At 46.3% G+C, this 22,701-nt stretch overlaps 5 protein-coding genes across 14 annotated transcripts; 2 read left to right on the top strand and 3 right to left on the bottom strand.

Annotated features, from left to right (window-relative positions):
- The first annotated feature begins 422 nt into the window (after positions 1 to 422).
- LOC118506840 lies at positions 423 to 1,878 on the top strand. The gene is made up of 2 exons (XM_036044553.1): positions 423 to 846; positions 932 to 1,878. Exons 1-2 carry the CDS (start codon positions 799 to 801, stop codon positions 1,808 to 1,810), a joined length of 927 nt encoding a protein of 308 aa, XP_035900446.1. The 5' UTR covers positions 423 to 798; the 3' UTR covers positions 1,811 to 1,878.
- LOC118506839 lies at positions 1,786 to 3,701 on the bottom strand. The gene is made up of 6 exons (XM_036044552.1): positions 3,542 to 3,701; positions 2,955 to 3,243; positions 2,650 to 2,880; positions 2,287 to 2,573; positions 2,058 to 2,205; positions 1,786 to 1,981 (listed from the first exon to the last, which is right to left on the bottom strand). The coding sequence occupies exons 1-6, from the start codon at positions 3,593 to 3,595 to the stop codon at positions 1,911 to 1,913; spliced, it is 1,080 nt and encodes a 359-aa protein (XP_035900445.1). The 5' UTR covers positions 3,596 to 3,701; the 3' UTR covers positions 1,786 to 1,910.
- Positions 3,702 to 6,367: 2,666 nt separating this feature from the next.
- LOC118506841 (potassium channel subfamily K member 18) lies at positions 6,368 to 15,508 on the bottom strand. Of its 10 annotated transcripts, none has more exons than XR_004905558.1 (7): positions 15,346 to 15,508; positions 12,875 to 13,738; positions 12,544 to 12,799; positions 12,281 to 12,471; positions 11,098 to 11,239; positions 10,296 to 11,011; positions 6,368 to 9,065 (listed from the first exon to the last, which is right to left on the bottom strand). XR_004905558.1 is itself a non-coding variant. In XM_036044555.1 (6 exons), the coding sequence occupies exons 2-6, from the start codon at positions 13,167 to 13,169 to the stop codon at positions 10,357 to 10,359; spliced, it is 1,539 nt and encodes a 512-aa protein (XP_035900448.1). In that variant the 5' UTR covers positions 13,170 to 13,738; positions 15,038 to 15,319; the 3' UTR covers positions 10,293 to 10,356. The 10 variants fall into 10 exon arrangements, 1 of the variants encoding a protein (XP_035900448.1); XR_004905559.1 differs by lacking the exon at positions 15,346 to 15,508 and adding an exon at positions 15,195 to 15,322; XR_004905556.1 differs by lacking the exon at positions 15,346 to 15,508 and adding an exon at positions 15,117 to 15,319.
- Positions 15,509 to 17,056: 1,548 nt separating this feature from the next.
- On the top strand, positions 17,057 to 19,109 carry LOC118506853 (pyruvate dehydrogenase E1 component subunit alpha, mitochondrial-like). Its single transcript, XM_036044582.1, has 6 exons — positions 17,057 to 17,430; positions 17,517 to 17,585; positions 17,714 to 18,278; positions 18,356 to 18,533; positions 18,603 to 18,747; positions 18,827 to 19,109. Exons 1-6 carry the CDS (start codon positions 17,380 to 17,382, stop codon positions 19,010 to 19,012), a joined length of 1,194 nt encoding a protein of 397 aa, XP_035900475.1. The 5' UTR covers positions 17,057 to 17,379; the 3' UTR covers positions 19,013 to 19,109.
- LOC118506843 (PHD finger protein 12) lies at positions 19,083 to 22,556 on the bottom strand. The gene is made up of 6 exons (XM_036044559.1): positions 22,384 to 22,556; positions 21,420 to 22,277; positions 20,672 to 21,335; positions 19,859 to 20,514; positions 19,457 to 19,773; positions 19,083 to 19,387 (listed from the first exon to the last, which is right to left on the bottom strand). Exons 1-6 carry the CDS (start codon positions 22,450 to 22,452, stop codon positions 19,183 to 19,185), a joined length of 2,769 nt encoding a protein of 922 aa, XP_035900452.1. The 5' UTR covers positions 22,453 to 22,556; the 3' UTR covers positions 19,083 to 19,182.
- Positions 22,557 to 22,701: the final 145 nt, after the last annotated feature.

The following is a 22,701-nucleotide window of genomic DNA, read 5'->3' on the forward strand; positions in this document are numbered from 1 at the left end:
ATAGGACCGTAATAATTAATAAATAATCAACTTACCACAGTCGTAGTCAGTACAAATCTCAAAATATTTGAATAAAGGCTAATAATTGGTTGGATAAATATTTATAGAATTTGCGCCATTTGGTAACAAATGGTGTTATCTGTTCGATAAACATGATGTACCATAGCTCTTCTTTCAATCTTTTGCTTCAAAAACATATTATTACAAGCAAACTCTTTCCATTCATAACATTCCAATGGATGGCTTTTTAGTTGCGATCCCCACCGAAAGTGGAACATTCGTCTGTTCACTTGTCACAGTTGCACAAATTATCGCTTATCGCCCAACTATTTGTAGCGTGAGCATCGATCAATTGCATTCGCACACTGCTGTGTGCGATTATCGATACCTTTACCTTGTGCCGGTATGTCACATCCAAATGCATGCAGCAAGGTTTCACAGCGCTCTACGGATCTACTACTGACGAGCAACAACAATAATATCTCGCGCTACCTTAACATTGAACGTGGTACACATCACCAAACAATTTCAACCATCACGTCCCATTGTCACCACGATTTACGCATATAAAGCAGCCGAAAGTGCCGGCAGTGGGAGGTACTCCCGAATCGACCAAATAACTTGATGCCTGTACCAGAAGCTAGCGCAACCTACCCTGATCGTAGACACCCCGACGCACTGTTGCTTCAGTTGGCGATTGAACTGCTTTCGATTGGTATGACGCTCCAGTGCTAAAAGGTGCTACCGATTGTTTCGAAAAGTGTGTACAGATTAGAAAGTGTGAGCATAATCCCAACCATGACTTCAGGATGCATCGGCATAACGGTGGTAATTGTTATATCAATGGTACGTTGTTTGGGTTTTTGGTGAACGTTTGTTTGTGTTGAGTGCTAAATACACTGCTTCTTCTCTTTGTAAATACGTGTTGCAGTTCTCGCTTACAACGAGTAAACCATTCCTTGGAGATCTGCTGGCACGTGCGATATCTTCATCTTCTACGCCCGATGATCCACAGTCACACATCACCGATTTTCGCATGATGACGAAGATGGACAAAAGGGCCGATAAATTGCAGCTGATTGATTCAAAGCACAACCATACATCTAACGGACTAAACGAAACTAGTGAAGAAGAGCTCAGCACCGAAATATCGACTCCTGCTTTGCCAGCCAGCACTCTGTGGCAGCGGTGGAACAGAACCGACTTTTTGGCCCGTATCATAGACGACATTCTGAAGCCGGCCCACGAACGAATCACCCTTGTGTTTCAAACGCTAGTTCCCAAAGATGGTGCTGCAGATGCGCTAAAGGTGAAACAAGTTTCAACTGAAGAACGATTAAACTCTACCAAGGATGATGCATCCGATGAACTCGGCGCAGACCTTGAGCCTCTTGAGCAGCATGAAAGTGAACCGGCTTTGTTCGGCCCAGCCATCATGAACGAAACCACCCTGTTGGGACAGTTTCAGGCACGCAGAAACGTCATCAGGCGCCGTGTAGCTAAAGCACTATCGTCCATTACGGGACTATTGATACTGGCGGCGAACACGCGCCGAGAAGGCAATGCACGCAGTACACGATCGATAAAAGCGTCCCCCGATGAGGATGTCTTCTGGGCAGGTGAGCAACACGGACCGGTAGCTCTCCCGTACAGCGAACGCATTCTAGATGACGATCAAAACGAATCCGGACCTCGACGAAACGCAGAATCGGTCGCCATATTTCTACTGGAAGTGTTCGGATCGATGGCAGGATTTTCCTGGGGCATATTTAAACAGGTTCAATCTTTCTTTTGGTATGCAGTAAGCTAAAACGCGGCTGCTGCATTTCGAGTATGATTATAAATTGTGTAAATACATATATTACTTGCGCTTTTAAAGTACAGGGTACGGAGGCTCTAGTTACCCAAAATCACAATCCAAATCGTAGCGGAGGCACTACTTCCAGCGCCATTGTTATGGCGCTATTGCGAGTGTTCAAGTCTGGACGGTAAGAGAAGAAAGAAAATAAAAATTAACACTCAAACAAACTGACAAAATTGAAAAGCGTCGCATTTACCCGTAATCATCTGCTTCGAGCGTGAAACTACGTCAGACTTTTCGATATCCTTTCGCTCTAATAGCTGCGTGAGGGCGTAGTGTAGCTGATCCTTTGCCGTCGCAAAATTCATCTGGTATAGCTCACTTAAAATAGCTTCCGAATATCCCTAACGAAAATTACACGACGCATTAGAGAAGGGACTTTTTTTTGGCAAAAAAAGATCGTTTCCCAAATTCCCAAAACATACCTCATAGATGCTGTACATATTTTTCTTGGCCTCACGCTTCAGGAGATCGTACAGCACGAGCATATGCAGGTAGGGTTTCGTTGGTGGTACTCGCTTTTTACCTCCCTTTTTAGTGCCCTTTTCCAGCACCAGCACTGATATTGGGCCACGATAATTGTCATCATACAGGCGGCGGAACTCATTGGCATTATCCTCCGGACGCAGGGCAAGCGGTTCATAAGGTTCTCGGTTAAAGTCCTGCAGTACCTTGGCCGGTAGCGGATCAAGCAGCTCTGCGTTTTGCAATGCTGGAATGAATGAACCGTTTTATGTGATCTTTCTCTCCTCTAATGTCCGCACTAGATTCGACAAAGAAGTACTTACTGTTCTGTTGTACCTTCTTGCGCTTGCTTTGCAAGAACCATTCAGTAAAGGGCTTGTCACTCCAGAGCAAACTTTCAGTGGTGGCGGGATTTTCGTTCACTTTGGGAGTCTCTGTTGTCGTTGTGCTACTGGCGGGTGTTTTACGTGTCGTGGTGGTCACCACTGTTGGTGGCGGCTTCTCTGGCCCATAGTACCCCGGTTTGTGAGGGCTTGTTGGGAACAGTGTTGTATCTGTACGAATTTCAAACGACTTTTAAAACTGTGTTTCGTGCCGTAGTTTTCCGTCACGTCAGAACCATACAGACCTGCCGGTTTAGCCGTAGTCAAAGAAGTTTGCTCTGGAGATTTATTGGTAGAAGTAGATACACTAGTTGTTGGAGTTGGGGACGTTGTCACAGGACGCTTTGTAGTTGTTAACGGGGTTGTGCCTGCTTCTGCGGGCGGTGGTGTCATCGTTGGTTCGTACTGAATCATCTCGATGCAGTGGTGCAATATTTGCATCGTCACCGGTATATAGTTGTCTACCAGCAAGGGTCCCCGGTCGCCCAACTTTTCCACATCATCTGCTAACGCGTCAGGCTCCGATGCATTGACCTGGTAGCATTATAGGTCAGAATCGGTTATACTTTCTCAATTTTTAGAACATATTTAATTTTTTCTAGCGTTACGTATCGGAATGCTTTTGAAATGCGAACACCAAATGATTAAAACACTAAGTTAAAACAAAACTGAATTCAAGCTTGAGCCTCATTTAACAATAACTCTCTTTCTCTTGAATACGATCAAAATTTAAATTATATTCACAACGATCGAGAAGAGCACCAACACCAACAAAATTTTCACAATGTTGCTTATATCATTAAGATGTTCTCGAATCACTCCTTGCACTCACCGGCCGTAAGAAAACAGTTAAAATTCCACACAAAACAAACAGGATTAACTTCATCGTGCCACACCGCGGACAGCGACCAATTCGGAGTGGCGTCTGGAAAAGCACTGGTTTCGATACATCACATGCGTACGATTGCACCCTCGGGAGTGCCCGATGCGAATGAATGCGCGAATTCCAATCCCAGCCCTGAACAAACCTCCTCCCTGATTCCCACATCCCCTTCCCCTCTCTCCCCGTTTTGCTCACCCATCCATTCGATCCCGAACCATACCCACGGTGTACCAGGATGCCCGTCCGTTCACACCGTTAAAGAGAAGCACGCGACAACTCCATATACGCGCAACGGGAACAAACGGGAAGGTGTGCACCTTCGTTCGTCCTCCTTTTGCGACCCTCACCATGCGTCTCCTTCACTTGGCCTGCACCTGATGCCGACAGCCCCCGCAGTCGATCCATTCGCTCGCGACTTGTTTTGTGCTGCGTTTGTCGCCTCTCCCATCCCTGGCGTCTGATCGCGCACCGCCGGAATCGGATCAACACCGAAGAAGACCGATTAAGGGGACTGTCCGATATATATGCGCGTCCATTAGCCACCCATCCGGGCTGCCAGAGCAATGTTGTCACTTTCTCTTCTTGGGACTAGCTGCGTGAGGTGCGTGTGGGTTGTGAGGACAGTACGAGGGAGAGAGAGAGAGAGATAGCGAACTGGAAGCAAAGGATAAGAGTAAAGCTAAACAAAAGGGAGAGAAAAACAAACAAACCAAACGGCTGCCGTAGTTGATCTTACGGAGACCTCAATGCGACGATGGACGCGAACCGTTGCACCGGTTCTGATCATGCGAATCGCAAATGACGTACCAGATGCACTTATGGGATTACTTATTGATTGCAGTGCATGATTATTAGCAACAATAAAGAAAGCTACATTTTTGCATTGAATTGCCTTAGTTGGATTATTAGACAAACCAAGCATCCGTTGGAGCGATATCCCACAACCCGAACCAGTTTCTGTGAATCAGCCAACTGACTTTTGACATTTAAACGTTTTTTTTCTTTATTCAGAAACCCAAAAACCAAACACCAAACGACGAGTGGCATTCATTCCATCCTCCCCATTCGATAACAAACAAACAGCCCAGGGCGTACGGAGCGGTTATGTGAAACGCGACGCGATCGTTGACCTTTTTGGGCGATGATCGCATTATTCAAAGCGATCATATGTTTGTGAAGCGCGCAAAAGGTGTGATCGAATCGGCCCACACTGGGGCCGGAAAACTAGTTTGCCGCTCACGTGCAAAATAGTAATATGTTCAAAGCAGTCAACGATGCAGTTGCAGCTTCCCCGACCATACCTGCGGGAATCGTGGACTTAATTTCCTTCCCTTCCCGATGGCATTGAACTTGAAAACGGGAAGGTCAAAAGACGATTGAATGCGCCGATAAACGCTACACAGACGGCACACCTGAAGGCTGCCGGGATGAAGATCGATGATGTCTTGCAGCGAACGTTCGGTTCGGATGATTGATCATGATCGAGTGAACTTTTTCCTGAGCGCATTAGCTTGACATGGGTACCGATAGATGGGATGGAATGGAAATGGAATGAGCAGAGAATTTAAGGTGTGTTCAGAGTGAAGTGAGATGAAAAAAACACGCATGCACCGCTTTGCAGATCGAGAAAAGTGATAAATGCAAGCGAAAACATTAACACGTGCATGCAAATTACAATGCCAATCGCTGCATCAAGCAAACAAGAACCCCATTTTCGAAATGTTGCCTACCGCTGGTGTATGGGAATGTGTGTTAAGTGCAAGTGCAAGTCAGCTGCACTTTCATAATAATGTAAAACCGTACACGAGGGTGCGTAAATTTCACCCTGCTAAAAATAGCCGCCACACCATACCATAACGGGCCTGCATCAGACATCCAGTTTGGCTGCCATCTTTCGTACGCGTACGATTCGGCAGTTTCGTGCACATCCGTAAAATTCTTTCCATGGGGAAACCAGTTTTCTTAATGAAATTGCCCATACTATCACTGCGATTATTGTAAGACTGTTTGTGTGTGAAAGAAGGAAATGCGATGCGCAATAGTTTGGCCCGCTTTAGGCTATTACGTTTGGTGGCGTAAACGTGGTGTAAACAAAGTAACAAAGAACCTGTAACAGAAGCTTTGAAGGATTAACTAAAATAAATTTGCATTCAGTAAATGAAAATCATTTTGTGTAAATTTTAAAATTAGATCGAAATAAAAATAGGTTAATAATTTAATAATAATAATACAGTGACATAGCGGCCCGGTTTTAGATGTAACAGCAGCGTCGATTATCGCATGGCAGGATCGGGGTTTGAATCTCATCTGGGCCGTTCCCCCATACTGAGGACTCACTATCCAGCTATGTGATTTCAATGAGTCTAGTAAGTCAGTGCCTCAGCATAACGAGCAAAAGCATAGAGGTTAAGCATAACCCTAAGAGGTCTTTAGGCCAAGAAAAAAGAAGAATACAGTTACAGTCTATAACAAAAAGTTCAATTAATAATAACAGTAAACAGTTTATTTGTTAAATTTTTGAGTCTAGATATGATTAAAAATATCATCAATACGGCAAAGTCGTTTCTACCGAATAAAACATTATTAATAAATGTTATATGGCCAGGATTGACTAAAGACAGATCACAAACTGATTGTGGCAGTTGGAAGATACTCGAGGTTTGACGGTCTTATCTTAGTCGCAGATCTTAGTTGTTTGCTACAGTAAAGACCACTAGTTTGCTAGCTAGTGAAAACCTGTGAAAACTGTAAAAGAAACGGCAGTAGATTGTTGTGTTAGTGTACGCATATACTTTTTATTACATCAACGATTCAGCATCGATAAAAGGACGATGAACGGTTCATCCCGACAAATGGACATGCATGATACTTGAGGAAGTCCCATCTGTTCGCCGGATGCATTTGTCCAACGAATGTTATGTATTATGATGTCTTGTATCTTGTAGTGTAGAGTGTGTCTGTGTGTGTTATGCCCGTTTACAGGATTTATGCATTTATTCAATCTTTGTTTCTTCCTTTCGTTACGCTCGTGCTTCAAATCCATCCATTTTGTTTCCACTTTCAATTAACGAACACCGAACCCGACTACTGTTCATTATTTATCACATTGCGTTAAAACGATTTTAGTGTGACGTCCGATCGCGCTTTATATGATGCTCCTTGACGGCAGGATAAATTCGAGTCGGTCGATCTCTTCTCGTGCACTCAAACCAAACATCGTCACGATCACCCATCCACATCGCTAGATATGAAATGTTAGTATCGATCTGAACGTTTACTTGAGTTGTGCGCTTCATTCCCACATTTTTAATTAACAAACAGTTCTTCCATACTTTTCTTTTTTGGTAGTTTTTTTGAAGCACAAAGAGGAATTTAGGGGTGTGGAACATTTCCTCATACTACGATTATATTGTTCGTCCTTTTTATTACTCATAACATAACGCTCGCCTCACTTTGCCCCAATAATGATTGCCTTTATCAACACCGACAGGGTCAGGTTTAGGGTTTTAGGGTCGAAGAAAAAAAAAAGAGTACAACGTTATAAAAGTGTCGCATGTGTTTCGTTCCACGCTGCAGAGAGCTCGATCGATCGGTTAACAGTTAATAAAGAGTTTGGAGCAGTTTCTGCGTCTAATTCAATGTTGGAAGTCAAAGGTATTGCACCGGGACGAGGGTGATTTCATCTGGGAGAGGTCTACTGTAGAAAGAGAAGTATATTCCATTATCATACAATAGAGCCATGGCGTACGTATTGCGTACTGCGCGGGAAATGTGTATAATTGTCTATCGTACGACTTACTGGCGTTCACGCGCTAGTTCACTTCATTCTGTTGTGCATATTGCAATAAGTACGTTTAATTCCTTCCAGTGGTTAGTTTGCTTTACAATACATTAACCTTTCCAGTTAACTTTTATGGTAACAAAAGTGTTCACAATATACAAAAACACCTCACACACTATTCGGATGCCGAATGTATGATAGTTGCGATCGGTAGCTCTTAATAAATTGCGTTACTGGCTTTCGGCTTTACTTTGATCCTCTTTTTTACATGAGCTTTTCGATTTGCAAATAGAGCTAGATAAAAATAAGTAATAAATACAGTTTAGTTTAAAAAAACAAACACATTTGCGCTATTCACTTGGTTCGGAATGTTAAAGGTACTAAAAACAGGATAAAAGTTTCTTTGAAACATACACTCGCCTAGATGCTATCTCAAAATGATTGAATCGTAACGTATATCATTCCTTCCCACGTACTGGGCGCATCGGCAGGTGTAGATCGTGTGCTTCATTTATCTATCTGAGGGAGGGGGGGTGTTCTCCTGCAAGAGTCAACACACAATTGCTCAAAAGTGAGGTTACATGCTATTCTATCCTTTCGTTCGCTTTTATCTAAGTAGATGTAGTGATATACTATGGTACGTTACAGGCATGTTAAGTTAAGTTTCGTTCGGTATTATCTAGTTTTACGTGATGTTTTTTTTGTTTTGGTTTTGCTTTATCTATGCATTATGTTCAGTACACGCAACATAATTGTGATCCTTACCTCGGGTATGGTGAGTAGTAGCGTTGTATTTCTGTACTGTAGGATATTTCTTGGGAAACAGAAACACTATCATTCAATGACTGTCCTACGGTTTCACACAACAAAAGCAATGATGGTTATAAAATTCGCACTGGAAATGATAGTTATTAAATGAGAATGGTAAAATAATCCCTCGCTAGGTGAGAAAGTGCTCAAGGATTTATTGGTGTAACTTGCGGAAAGTGTTAGTGGGGCTATTATGGTAGATGGTACCTCTTGTATTTACAGTGATCGTGACGATGGATAGAACGATTAACTCAACAACTCCATTTTCCAAGACATTTGTTACACTCTTCCCTGCTCATATCTACCAATCAAAATACATGTGAATCCAGTTTACCATCAAACCTAACTTTTAACACGTAATCATAATGCAGCCATAATTGATCCACCTTAACAGCACGCTTCAGTTAAGAAATGATTCAACGATTGATTGATTTCTGTAAGCGTGACTCACCACGGAGCCACTACCTGTATCTGTTATCCCGCCACGAGGGCTAGCACGAGCGATGGGTCCGTTTTACATAGCAGGACACTCCTCCGACTCGTGTTCGGATTCTTCCGGGAGCGTGTACACGCCCGTATTCAGATTCGATGACATCATCCCACCGAGCCCCCCACTGCTTGCCATTGCCATTCCGTGCACTGCCGTTTGGTCACCGGATGCCGGGTGCATCATTGTCTGACCACCGGGCCCAATGTCCGAGAGCGCTGGGCCACGGTCCAACAGCTCCGACGACAGGCCCGGACTGGGACCGTTGGGAGCCATCGTTACGATCGGTATTAGCTCGTGGCCGACCGTATGATGCACCGAGTGGCAATCGTGCTGCAGCTGATGCAGCTGACCCAGGTCCGGTTCCTGTGCGAAGATAACTGACGTCGGTGTACCTGTGGGAAAGGTGAAGCGAAATTGGATACGATTAACACGGACCGATATACAACACCATAACCGGCACGTAGCTATATCGCTTGCACGTGCGCATACATCTACACTCAATCGAGGACTCGGAACGTAGCAATCGCAACCCAGTCGAAAGATAAGCAGATAATTGAGTTATCAATTTTAACTTCCGTCCCATACATTCACCACCGCTGTATGTGCGGTGTGGCGCTGGGACTGTGGGTTAGGTAGAAAGTCACACTATTGTGCTCACTTCTAAACGGTCCTTGATTGGAGCTTGATCGAATTAGAACCCATTTTCAGTTTTCCCCCTCACGCGAGGGTGACTTCCGACCTCCACGGCGGGTCCGGGTTTCAATGGAATCTTTCAATGGACGGGCAAGACATTTGCCGGGAATCAGCGTGCTGGGAAAAGCAGTAGTATCGATTTTAATTTAATTAGGAGTATTTCTTACACCCATTCACCATCGTTTGATCTACTTGTCTGCAACGAATTTTCGAAGGAACAGGTTGACATCCAGACGTTTGATAGCTGGTCTGTGAATTATGTGGAATAAAAATAGTTTCACTGTTGGATTGTCTTCCTACAGAATTGATTCCTGGTAAGCTGTATAAAATTGTCTCTTTAAGACAATTACTATTAGGTCTTTATCGAATGCCAATTGGACCTGAGCTTTAAGCATAGAATGATTATCCTGTTGCTTGTTATGAATAAGGCTAGCTATTCATTAAAATGCTTACGTGACCAAGCAAATCGATAAGCCTGCAAGGAGAAAATATTCTTTATTGTTTTGCTAGAACAAAAAAATGTAGCTAGGCAAAAATTTATCAGTCCAGGAACGTTCATCACCGGAATGAATTTAAAGCTATTTATATAAATTTGAAGGACTTTCTTGTACAAGTCCTTTATGCATCTAATTTAATCTCGACTGTCTCCCCATACGAAAGACTAACTATCCTGCTGTGGACAAGCTACGTAAACGAAACATGTAATGGCAGGCTAGAACCTCTTGAGGTTGCCCGGTTGTAGAGAAGAAAGAGAAGATGTCTTGTGCCTACGCGTACAGGAGCGAGTAAATTAAGTCTCTTGTGGGCAAGGCTTTCGACGCATTCACACATCTGCCTCTAGTAATCTAGTAGGTTGTTTATACAAAGAGGTGGAGCGATAAGCTCATGACCGAATTAGTTCTATTAATTTGCCCATTCCAAACACTTACCAGTGATGAGTGTTTCCTCGGTGGGATTCCGTTGGTACAGGTTGGTGTTCTTCTCGTACCGTCATGAGGCCAGAAACCGGTGATGCTCGTTGTGGCTCTTGATCTCCTTCTGCATCTCCACCATGTGCCGCAACCGGTGCAGTATCTCGTCGTGCAGCACGTTAAAGCACATGGCAGTCAGTGCCATCCCCGCCATAATGTACCCCGAGCAAAACCACGTGGTCGCCGTAGATTCGCGCCGTGTTCCGGGTGCCAGCGCCCCGAACCCGATCGTCGACAGTGCCATAAAGCAAAAGTACACACCGTCCGATAGGGGTAGCGATTCGAGCCGGAACAGTGTCAGCGCACCGACCACGATGTAGATCGACATCATCGCCACGCACAGCAGTATCGGTGCCAGTATGCTGAGACCGTGCATCGAGGCACGCGACTCACTGTCGCTGCTGCCGGCGGTCGAGTCGAGATCCGGGGTGGTTGCCGCCGCCCCGGCCGGTCCCAACATGGTAAGCTGTTTCTCCGGCGAGTTGACACTGTTTTGTAGTGATCCCGACCGCACGTAGTACGGTTCCTGGCCGGACAGGGCGAGATGCTGCTGCTGTTGCTGCTGCATCTCCATCTGTTGGCGCTTCCGCTTCATGCGCTTTTCCTTCTCCTCCATGCGCTTCTCGTCGTAGCAACAGTAGCCACAGTTGGAACACAGGCAGCAGCAAAGAACTCTGTCGGGGGAAGAAAACCAGAGGGGGGGGGGGGGGGCATTGAGTAGTGGGGCGTTTGCTTTCGATCTTATCACGTTTGATCTCACCTAGAAAACACGCCACGGGCCACTTTCGCCAGCATTCCACCGGTACTGGAAAGGTAGACGAGTGTCAGCGGTATACCCAGCACGGCGTAGGCCAAAGTTATCATCCGTCCAAGAACCGTCCTCGGGGCCACGCTTCCATAACCTTAAAAGGAGCAAGAGATGAAAGAGTGTAAACAAGCAAACAGGAATCGTCATGCACCAGTCATAAAGCATTAGTCTTCGGCTCGGCTCCCTCCTGAATACATCAACCTGCAATCAGAAACACCCCACCCGGCTAATGGAAGACGAAAATACCTTGCATCGTTGATGGTGCGAAGCGATGCTGGTCGGAAAACGTGACCGACCGAAAAGACACGTGGCGTTCACGGGTAAATGGGGTGGTGACCGGGCACGTCATAAATGCAGCAGTACAATATTTTGCGAAATGGACCCCATAAAGCTAAAACCAGGGATCAATGGAGTTGAACCATTCATTCGGCGGTTCCCCCAAAAACGTCTTCGCTACGGCTACTTTAAGCTTTAGCACTTTCCATCGTCTGGACCGACATTAAATCTGACACTTACTTCGGGTTTGTCTGCTCGCTCAATATTTCGAGGCCGATCTTTTGGAGGCACTTCGGAAAGGTACACCGGTCATGTCTGACCATCATCATGTTTTGGGGCGCGTTTTTACGGTAAAATTGTTGAAGGGAACGCCATAGCATCGCGGTTTTTTTGGCGCCGATCGTACCTTCTTCATCTTCTACGACGGGTTGTTTCGCTAATTGCTTTTATCACTTTACTCAATGTGCCGTAAATGCCCATTAATCGCCCCATTCGGAGAGGTACGGACGGTGGAGTGAACCGAGCACTTTTGGCAGTTTGGCTGGGACGGTTGCCGTAACCTTCGTGCTTGCATCGAAAATGGCGGGAAACACTTACTACGCCACAGGGGAGAAGTTCGTGCAGAAAGTTTAAACGACTTTCTTTCCCTTCGACTCACTCGCGTACAGGCGATTCAGTCTTGGGAAGCGTGCCAAAGGAAGCGATTTGTAAATTGTTTTACCGACGACAGTGACATATTTCGAAAATCGAACCGGTTGGTGGAGTAGTAAATCAATTACTACAGCATACAGAATATAGATAGGAATTTATTCACGACTCATTTACCATCCGCGATACCTTGCCCCAATCTACTACTCACCAATCGTCGTCAAAATGGTCAGCGAGTACAGGAAGGCACGAGCAAAGGTCCAATTGTTATCCTGCCCGTGGCCCGGCTCGTGTGCACCTCCGCTGCTGACCGCGTGCTGCATATTGTTGATCTGCGTCATCTCCTCCAGCAATCGGTTTACAAACTGCTCCTGAAAGCGTGCAATCTCCATCGATGCCAATCTGTTGGGGGTAACCCGAGGAAAAAAGGGCATCATACGACCATCTTTGGCCCACAGCCGCAACCGTGCTTACCGTGTCCAATTTTCCCGATACAGAATGTTCAGCGAGACCGTAATATCCCAAATGTTTTCCACCGTCTTTTGGCGTGCCTCAACCGCTTCCAGCAGTATTAACTGTGGAAAGGTAAGGTTGGCCGTATCGTGTCGGCTGTGATGGTTGTTGTTGTTGTTGTTAAGCGGGATCTGTTTCTGGTGCCGGTTAGTCGAGGCCAGTGTACGCTGTTGCATCTGCGATGCACCTCCCTCGATCGCAAGGAAGATGAACGAACCTGAGAAGCGGTAAAAGCGTATCAGGAGCTGAGCCTCAAGCACAACGCTACCATACGATTGGCTCTCGGGCCTACCTAGTAAAGTGTACGCCAGCAGTAACGTGCAGACGCCAATGTTTGTCAGTAGTGCAGCCCAGAAGGTGGATCCACCGCGGCTGGAGCAGCAGGAACAGCAGCGCGATTTGGCCGTGCCGTCCTTGCTGTGGATCGTGGTGCTGTGCTTGGTCATCGTCGTGTGCGTGCCACCCTTGAGCACGGTGCTCGTTTCGCTGGTGCAGTGGACCGCTTTGACGCCCTTCATGGTCGCGGACTTCATCAGCGGTGTGTACGTGTCGTAACGATAGTGATCGTGACCGTCCTTTTCGTGCATGCTGGTCTCGGTCTGGCTAAAGCGCTTTATCGTTTACCCATAGCGAACTCGCGAACTAGCAGTGTGGCCTGGTATATGTTCGATGACTTAGCGCGACAGGTGATTGATAACTTACCGGGTTTTTCGGTTTTCGTTTATCACTCAATAAAGCTATCCATTGCACTTATATTATCCAGGAAAAAATACCGATTCCTTCACCCAATTACCACGATTGCACGATTGAAGTCCACCACACTATCACAACACGTCTTGCGGCCGGGAGAAAAAAAAACAAGGGATTCTGTTCAAATGACAAATCCAACCAAAAGCTGGTGTGTCCTGGTCAGATTTTCATTCCACTTGCACACACTTCCAGCACTGACCACGGCACTAGAACACCCGTCGCGTTCTACATAATCCCGAACGGTGATTGTTTCACTGGCATGCACAAGCTGCTTCTTCCCGTGCTCCGGTTGACCGTCCCCGATGGTCCATCCTCAACAGGACAGCAGAACCCCACTTGTCAAATTATGTTTCCACACATTCGTCAACCCATGCACTCACACACACATTATTCACGCTGCATTGTACTGTGAGAGGAAAGAGACGGCAGAAAGGATGGGGAAAAAAATATATATATAACGACAGAACACAAAATTAATCACATCGCAAATCCGGACACCGTCAAAGCTCGAAGCGGGGAGACATCGAGTACACGGGATGCTCTCGCATCGCATTCGGTTTGGATATTATGAGAAGAGATTTGGAGCTCAGCTTCACTTCACTGTATAGATGCGCCAATAAACTGGAGCCTGTGTGTGCTTGTGAGAGCGTGTATGTGTGTGTGTGTGTTTGTGTGTTTAGTATCCTCTTTTTTCGACCCAATGTTTGCTCCAAAAAGGCTCCCTCCCCCCTTTCGTTATGGGACAGAATTCTGCTATGCTAAGGTTGGTCCAATTTTTGCAGTGATAATCACACTACTCGCCTGTGGACTTACTTCTGCTGCTATCCTGCTGGGTTTGGTGTGTGGAAAACGTACCCCCGCACTAAACTGCTGTAAGGATGATCCCATTTAACGGATTAGTAAATCCAAACTTAGCACCATTTCCACCCGACCAATGGATTAACCTCGCCGACAAAGCAATCGCTCTCTCGCTGGTCCTGCTTGCTAACGCTTTAAGCAGCAGCGGATTGATTTCGCGTTTTTAACTTCACGGGTCGATACGAATCCCTCCTCCCTCAGAAAATTCGATAGCACTGTAATGCTTTACTAGCGACCCTGTTCCACACACCACTTCCAACTGTCCGGAGGGCAAATGTCACCTTCGTCGTCACCGTGTGTAGCCGCACGGGCTTTTTCTTCCTTGTTTGATAAGCATATCCTAACCGCGTGACGCGCAAGCACTACACTTTTTCAACCTGAACACTCCACACGAAGCGGGCCCGCTATGCCGTCGGTGCTCCAGCGAAGGCCTGCTGCTTCGCGTGCACAGGACGTTCTTAATAAATGCCAATCAACGGCAGTCGGCACGGGCACGGGACAGGATTCCCATCATTAGGGCATGGTAAATTTCCTAATAAACCATAAACTCGTCCCCTTTACTCCCCCCTTAGGTGCTCATTTGTGGTGGGAGGGAGGGGGGGAGCCACTTCGTCTCGACTTTCTGACGGGGAAGATTTATTTATTTTCTCTCGACCCAAGCATTCCACTTCAACCACTCACACACACACACAAATAGACAGGCGCGCACACAGGACACCATTTGGCCGTCCGTCCGACACTTGCCGACCTGAAACACACCACTCTTAGCAATAACAAAGCACAATTCTTTTGCGGTACACTTTCGCCCAGCCAGTCCGCCGTCGGCCTACATCACAAAACCACCTACCAAGTAGACACTCGAGAGAAGCAGCAACAGCAGAAAAAAAAAACACGCCCGTCTAATATGCCCTACAGTACAGGCTCACCACCGTCGTGACAGGTAGCTCGCTAGAGCTTCTTTATTCGTCACTGGATCCGTGGTATGCAACCGTGTGTCACCTCACCAACAAAAAAAGTGCCCCGCACCCTCGCAGACCCCCCGCGTCGCTTTTTTGTGTGCTTCGGTTTGCTTCCGCCCTGCCTTCACGGGACTTAAGCTGAAGATGCTGTGCTGGAATCCACGATGCCACTGGCCACCCTTGCCCGAGACCGTACCACGTTTACGTAGCCCGAACCACCCTGTGCGCTGGAGGATGCCGAACGGATGAGCAAACTCTGCGCGTGCTCCACAGTACACAAACACACACTGGCACAAATAGCGTGCCGAGCAAAAAAAATAGCACGAGCGATCAAAACTTCAAACCAAGCACATCGGTGCACGATTGTGTACGACGACTGATACGCGAACGCAAAAGCTTGCGGGGACTTTATTTAGCAAACGGCATATCGAGCCGCTGGTGACCCGAACTGGCTAATCCTTTACGGGGTGCTGCGGATCGGCTGGGCTTGTGGTTTATGGTTTGTATTTCGGTTTTAATGCGAATTCTTCTGCAATTGCATTTTTATTACTGTGCGTTGCAAAAAAACAGAGGTTCCAACAGTTCTTCTGCCAATGAAAAAGCGTCAAAGTTTAATAGGTGCGTAACCCTGCTTTATGTGTCGATGTTACGCATTTTTTAGTTTTAATTTGCTGTTTCCGTGTTGTAAGATTTAATTGAACGCTTGTGATGGAAAGAGCAGCATTGAGCACAAACACGCTGTATCTCAAACCAACACAACGGACAAATTCAAATCAGCACGCACGTGGCATCCGTTGATCGCGTGTGAACGACCAGGCTGCTCCATCAAATTTTCAAAAATCGATCCTTATGCTCAAAGCACTTGATTTACAATATCAGTTTCTTTTCTTTTTTTAACGCTCGAATATGGCATTTTTTACAGTTTACTAGCTAAAAAATCATTGTACTTGTACACACTTGTGAATATTTTTTTATTCGATCCTTTTGTTTAAAACCATTAGCTTATGCGTATGAACTACCAGGCTTCTCCATCGAACTTCTAAATTCCATCCTTTCAATCAGAACAGCTTTCCCTACAAAGTATTAGCTTCGAATTAGAAGAGTTCAATAGTTCCATTTGTTTGTTTGATGCACAATTCTATTGAAGTTTGGTATAAGAAACTAAATTTTTTAATCCGATCCTTTGACTTCAAATGTTAAGTTAATCGCGTGTGAATGACCAGGCCTCTCCATCTAATTTTTATATTTGATCCATTCATTTAAAATCGTTCTTCAACAGTATGTAGAAACAGATTTTTGATTATTTTATTTATTGTGCAACTAAGCTGTTAAAGTCTAGCCAAAAAAAATATTTCTGCTCGTCCATGCTAATAAATATTTTTTAATTCGATCATTTCAGTCCAACAGTAAGTTGGTCGTGTATGAATGGCCAAGCTCCTCCATCTAATTTTAAAATGTGATCCGTTCAATCAACCTCCTTAATCGACAAAGAGCGGTGATTAGATTAGCAGAATTCTCTTTTTTTACACACAATTTAGTAGTGAGATAAAAAGGGTTTTACTTTGATAAAATGATTATTTTTTACAATTACAAACTGTAGTGCTTTATTTATGTTCGATTCGTTCTCTTTTGATGACTAATTTGTTTTAGAAATAGTAGCAAAACATCAACTCATGTTTTATCTCTTATTGCACTCTATAGAGATTGGATTACAAAAACATAAATCAAATCATTAAATTGAAACCATTCCATTACTTTGATCGGAATAGCTCACACTAGCAGTTATCTATCAAACAGTGCAAAGCGAACGCGGTAAGCGAGCAAAACAAAGGGTGAAAATAAAAAGCAATACACAGCAATCGTACCTTTCAAGCTGATTAGTAACGTTCGCGCCCCCCTTTTGCCACAAACACATTGGAGCGTAAGCGTGGTGCGGTTTTAATTCAGCTGCACCAACACCACCACCACCACCACTACACAGTTGCATCTAATGCAACGGATGCACCGATTCAGCCGACCGCGCGAATACACACTATTTTTGCATCCCAAAACTAACCACATCATTTGAGTGTGTGCACGTACGAATGTACGAATACGTGTATGTGTTTGCGTGTGTATGTGGCAGCTGCAGTCCGGTGCAGTATGCTATGACCGAAACGCTCTATCGTTTCAGTAGTGTTGAAACGGTTGCACTGATCCGATCGCTCATAGCAAATATCGCCATCGCAGGATGATCAAAACAGGAATGGGATCACTAGTGCCGCGACTTCTCCGGCAGCAGGTAAACTGTTAATGCGCAATAATGCAACCGCCATCAAGTAATCATCCAGCTGCCAATGATTTTCTACCATCGATATTCTCCTCCAGACTGCAGCAGCCCAAAGCACGGTAGTGTCGGTGAAAAATTATGCAACCGAGGCAACGTTCGAGACAAAGGTAACACACTAGAGCCGTAGTATTGGGCGGGATGCGGCATTTGTTGACCTTGGGGAGTTGGAGGTTGCAAACGGCTTCTTCACTACCAATCACTTATCGTTCATCAACACTTTTTCCTTTTGGATCAGCCCTTCAAGCTGCACAATCTTAAGGAAGGGCCAGCTACCTCCTGCAAGGTGACCAGGGATGAAGCCATCAAGTATTACCGCCAGATGCAAACGATCCGCCGGTTGGAAACGTCGGCCGGTAACCTCTACAAGGAGAAGCTGGTGCGTGGCTTCTGCCATCTTTACTCCGGCCAGGAGGCATGTGCCGTCGGTATGAAGGGTGCGATGCGACCCCAGGACAACATCATTTCCGCGTACCGAGTGCACGGTTGGACGTACCTGATGGGGGTATCGCCGAAGGGTGTGCTGTCGGAGCTGACCGGCAAGCAGGGTGGCTGTGCCCGCGGCAAGGGTGGTTCGATGCACATGTACGCACCGAATTTCTACGGTGGCAACGGAATCGTTGGCGCACAGGTCCCGCTCGGTGCCGGTGTTGCCTTGGCCTGCAAGTACAAGGGCAATGAAGGCGTTTGTCTGGCGCTGTACGGTGATGGTGCCGCTAACCAGGGCCAAATCTTCGAGGCCTACAATATGGCCCACCTGTGGAAACTGCCGTGCATATTTGTGTGCGAAAACAATGGTTATGGTGAGGACGAAAAGGGTTTTACACGCTGTTTTTATATTTTTTAATCAAAACAATCCCGGGTATCGAATTTCCTCAAGGAATGGGAACCAGCGCCGAGCGCGGTTCTTGCAACGTGAATTATTACCAACGTGGAGACGTCCTTCCGGGAATTTGGGTGGATGGTATGGATGTCGTTGCGGTACGTCTTGCCACAGAATTTGCCATCAATCACGTGCTAAACATTGGCCCGGTTGTGATGGAGGTGTATACTTACCGGTAAGAGAAAGAATAGGGACTTCCCGAGAAATGTTTCGATACATTTAATGTAAATCATCTTCGTTCTAGCTACTCGGGACACTCCATGTCCGATCCGGGCACGAGCTACCGTGCGCGTGAAGAAGTACAGGAAGTGCGTCAAACGCGCGATCCCATCTCCTCGTTTAAGGATAAGATGCTCGCCGCAGGGCTAGCGGCAGCCGATGAACTCAAGGTACCAACCACCACGAATAGTGCTCCTGTTTTGCCCAACAATTCACTCTTTTAATACCTCGTTCCTCAACGCGTTTCAGGCCATGGACAACGAGATTAAGAAGGAAGTGGACGAAGCAACGAAACAAGCGAAAGCAGACTCCGAAATTGGTCTGCCCGAACTTACGACCGATGTTTACTCAAACAATCTGGAGGGCGACATCCGTGGCTGCCTTCCCAGCTCGTGGCTTAAGCACTCTACTCTAAAGCGCGCCGTAAACCTGTAACGCGCCCAATTCGGCGGACCCCACTTCAAGTGACCTTTAACGTGGAAAAACTACCAAATACAATATAGTCTTACGGTCTACATTCACTTTTCATCTACACGTCAGTTCAATTTTATTTCACATCTCAATATGTATTTTTGTATAATGCAGCTCAATGTATAAGCGTTAAATTAATCACTATCGCTATCCCGATACGAGTCTTCAAACTCCTCCTGCCCATCATCATAGTCAACGATGGTGAAAACGAATGCGTGGCAACCGAAGCGGATCAGCGCACCATGGTACAGTATGGCACTACCCTCCCAACCACACGCACGCGTCGGAATTCGCCGCTCTGGCGAACATCTGCACAGCGGTATGGATCGGTCGGCCATGCTGGGTTGATAAAAGGCAAACCACATTAAATCGTTTTTCAAGAACACTATTCAGGCTACTTCAACTTACCACGTGGAAGCATAAAACTCTTCCTGTCTCAACTGTGCCTGCGTTTTGCGAGATTTTTCGAGTATACTCTGCACCTCCTGTTTGATTTGATTTCGAGGATCAGCTTTTGTACCGGGCCCTTGCGTACCCGCACTACCACTACTGCTGTCCTGTCCATCACTTATTGCTTTCTTACCGTCAGCAAGGGTATCCAGCTGGGTGGACGATTCGCTCGTACAGCGTACCGTTGAATGGTCACTAAAATCGCAAGCGTACAAATGTCCGTTCACTTCCGTTCCAAACTCGGAGTAGTTTATCAACTCGAACATTTGTGTAACCTAGTGTGAGAGAGATAGAGAGCATGGATTACTATCGCTTACAAGCCAGGTCGGACCAAAGCGGTGATCCATGATCGATAAATACCTCATCGTAGAATATGATCGCATGGCGGCTCGATGTACAGCAACATTCGCCGTACTTGGCCAGCGTTACATCGTTGCCCGGTCCAGACCCGATGGTAAACGAACGGTACGACATGCAGATCGCATCCGAAGCGTCCACCTTTTCGAACGAAAAGTATCCCTCCTGATCCAAATTCACCCAGGTCAGGGCAGCTCGTACCCGAATTTGAAGCTGCTGTGCTTGATTCACGATGCGATTCGTCAGCTCCGTCAGGCCGTCCTTTTTGGCGGACGAGGTAGTAACGGTTGCATCCGACACATCCTGCTTTGTGAGATGCTTTTTCGTTTTTCCCTTATCCGGTCGGTTTTGAGCGAGCGCTTCTTTGCCCAGCCCGCGATCTTTCACCCCGATATTACCACTATTGGCCAGAGCAAAGTCACGCGCTATTCGCTCAATATCGTCCTTCGTAAGCAACTCGCTGGGCAGTGGCATCTTCTTTAGATCCTCATCCATCTGACACATCTGTTCGATTGCTTCCTTCTGTGCCGCCGCGCTACTACCGTTAGAGGTAGAAGAACTAACCAAAAACTCGGGATGATCTGCTATTAGCTGCTGCATGCGTTGCACCGCCAACAGCCTTATCAACGCAGGTCCAAGATTGTCCATCTCGCGCATCACTTAAAGAAAAGGCAGTGACAAAATAATTGCTACATGCTTGCAAAAGTAGTTATGAACGATTTATAAAACCGAACGAACATTACAACACTACTACAATACAATACTAGCAAACGGTACAGTACAGTACGTAACGACTAAAGCATACGCAAACCTTACCCAGATCGTTCAGATTCTTTTGTGCATTTTCTTTTTTCTCACTAATTTCATCTTTTAAGCTTGGGCTCATGTCTAGCGCGTTCCGCTGACTGGCATCAACCTTTAAACTTGCTTCTTTATCGTCGGCATCGTTCTGTCCATTCTTTGCTAAGGGTTCATTTCCCGTTTTAGCTTCCTCGGTCTCGCCATTGCACTCGTTTTCGTGTCCCGCAGCATTCGCACCATTTGCATCGGTCGTGTCCCCATTTGCTACTTCTTTGCTTTCATCATCACTGTCGGTACTCATTTTTTCAAAGCCCATTCGTTCATCCGCTTGCTCGATGGCTTGCAGCTCACGTTCCACAATTTGCAGCAGCGTTTCGTCATCGTATCGAACCGGTTGTGCGTCCGCAAAATGCACCGAAGGGTTTGCTTGGCGCGATCGCAGAAACGTGCTAAGCGAAGGGAGCATCGGTGGACGGTGCTGGTAGTGATACGCGATCGACCGTGGTACGATAATTTTGGTTCGCGGCCGAACCTTTTGCTTCAATCGGAAGGGAGGATTTTTCCGATGCACTTTGCGTAGAAATTCCGTTTTCACTTTTTCGGGATCGATATCGTTGCTAAATTGGTTCCACAGCCGTATACGTTCCGTTGCCGACACGGTGCTTACCATTTTAGAGTCCTGCAGAGCAAATGCAAATAGGTTCAAATCAAAACGCTGTGTCCGTGTTCCGTATTCCGTTTTGAAATAGTAAGCAATACTTACAACAAACTGTTCCACGTGATTGGGGCACATCCACATCGTGGTGGGCATAGCTGTAAGTGGCGGATCGAGACAGTCCTGATGGAACACCAGCTCACAGTAATCGCAAGCAACGAGTGGCGCCTTGCGGCAAGACTGCCCACAGTTGTGACAAGTTCTCGCAGGCAGTGGCACCAATCCCTGGCTATCTAGCTCATGCATCTTTTTCAATTTCGCCCGCTTACCGAGCCCTTCCGGCTTTTCTGTGCCAGGAAACGGGAAATACGTTTCCATGTCCGATGGTAGCTCAAACTGTTTAGGGTTTAACATTCGAGCCGCTTGTATTAGTTGGTCGAATGGGGTAATGGGTTTACACTCGTCCCATCGCTTTTCCACGCTCGCCTCGACCTGTTCTAGCTCGCCCGCCAACGAACCAGTGGAATCGAGGGCAACGGCTTCCGACAGTGGTGTGGTTGGTTCACTATATCCTGCCAGTGAATCATTGTTGTCGCTTTCGTGCGAATGCTTACCACCAGAACTGCTGGAGTTGTAACTTTTGAGCGACAGGCTACGGTCGCGCAACGTTGGCTTCTCGCTTATGCCCAGTGTTTCTTCAAGCGCGGATTTGCATTTGCAAGTATGGCAGACCCACTGCCCGAAGGGTATTTCCTGCTCGGAAAGCGGAGGATCGTGACAACTGAGATGGAAAGAGGACGGGCATCGGTCGCAACAAAGCAACGCGCCACCTTCTTTGCACGAATCGCACGTATCGTTGTTGTGTCCACGGCCCGGTTTCCTATAGTACGGATGATTGGCCCGCTTTTGCTGGCTACGCCCCATCGAATCAATCGTTTCCGGCGGTTTGATGAGCGCCTGAATAAGCTGCAATCAGAAGCACAGAAACAACGCCACATTACATTCCCTTGCACACAGTTTGAGCTTTCACGTGCCGTTCAATTGTAAATGAACGCGATGGGGTTTTGCTTACCGGCATCAAACCACCAGTGGCCATCATGTCGTCCGGTTGAGCACGCTGCTTGCCTATTTTGGCGTTCATTGTAGAACTATAAATGTTGGACTAACAAATCGGAAGATGCCCAGATTAAAAGCCACTTCCCGCACGGAGCAAGCACCACTTTGTTTGTGAAAGCATTGACAGCGTTGACCGTGCATATGTTTACCTTGAAGAAAACAACACCGGTGCCTAGTGGTTGGATATCATCGGAAATGTTTTGCAGCATGTTTGTTTGTTCAAATTGTATTTTGTGCCGCCCAACTTATCTTCTGCACTTTTGTATTGAATTGA

This window comes from Anopheles stephensi, chromosome 2, assembly GCF_013141755.1.
Source record: "Anopheles stephensi strain Indian chromosome 2, UCI_ANSTEP_V1.0, whole genome shotgun sequence".
Classification (NCBI taxonomy): Eukaryota; Metazoa; Arthropoda; class Insecta; order Diptera; family Culicidae; genus Anopheles; species Anopheles stephensi.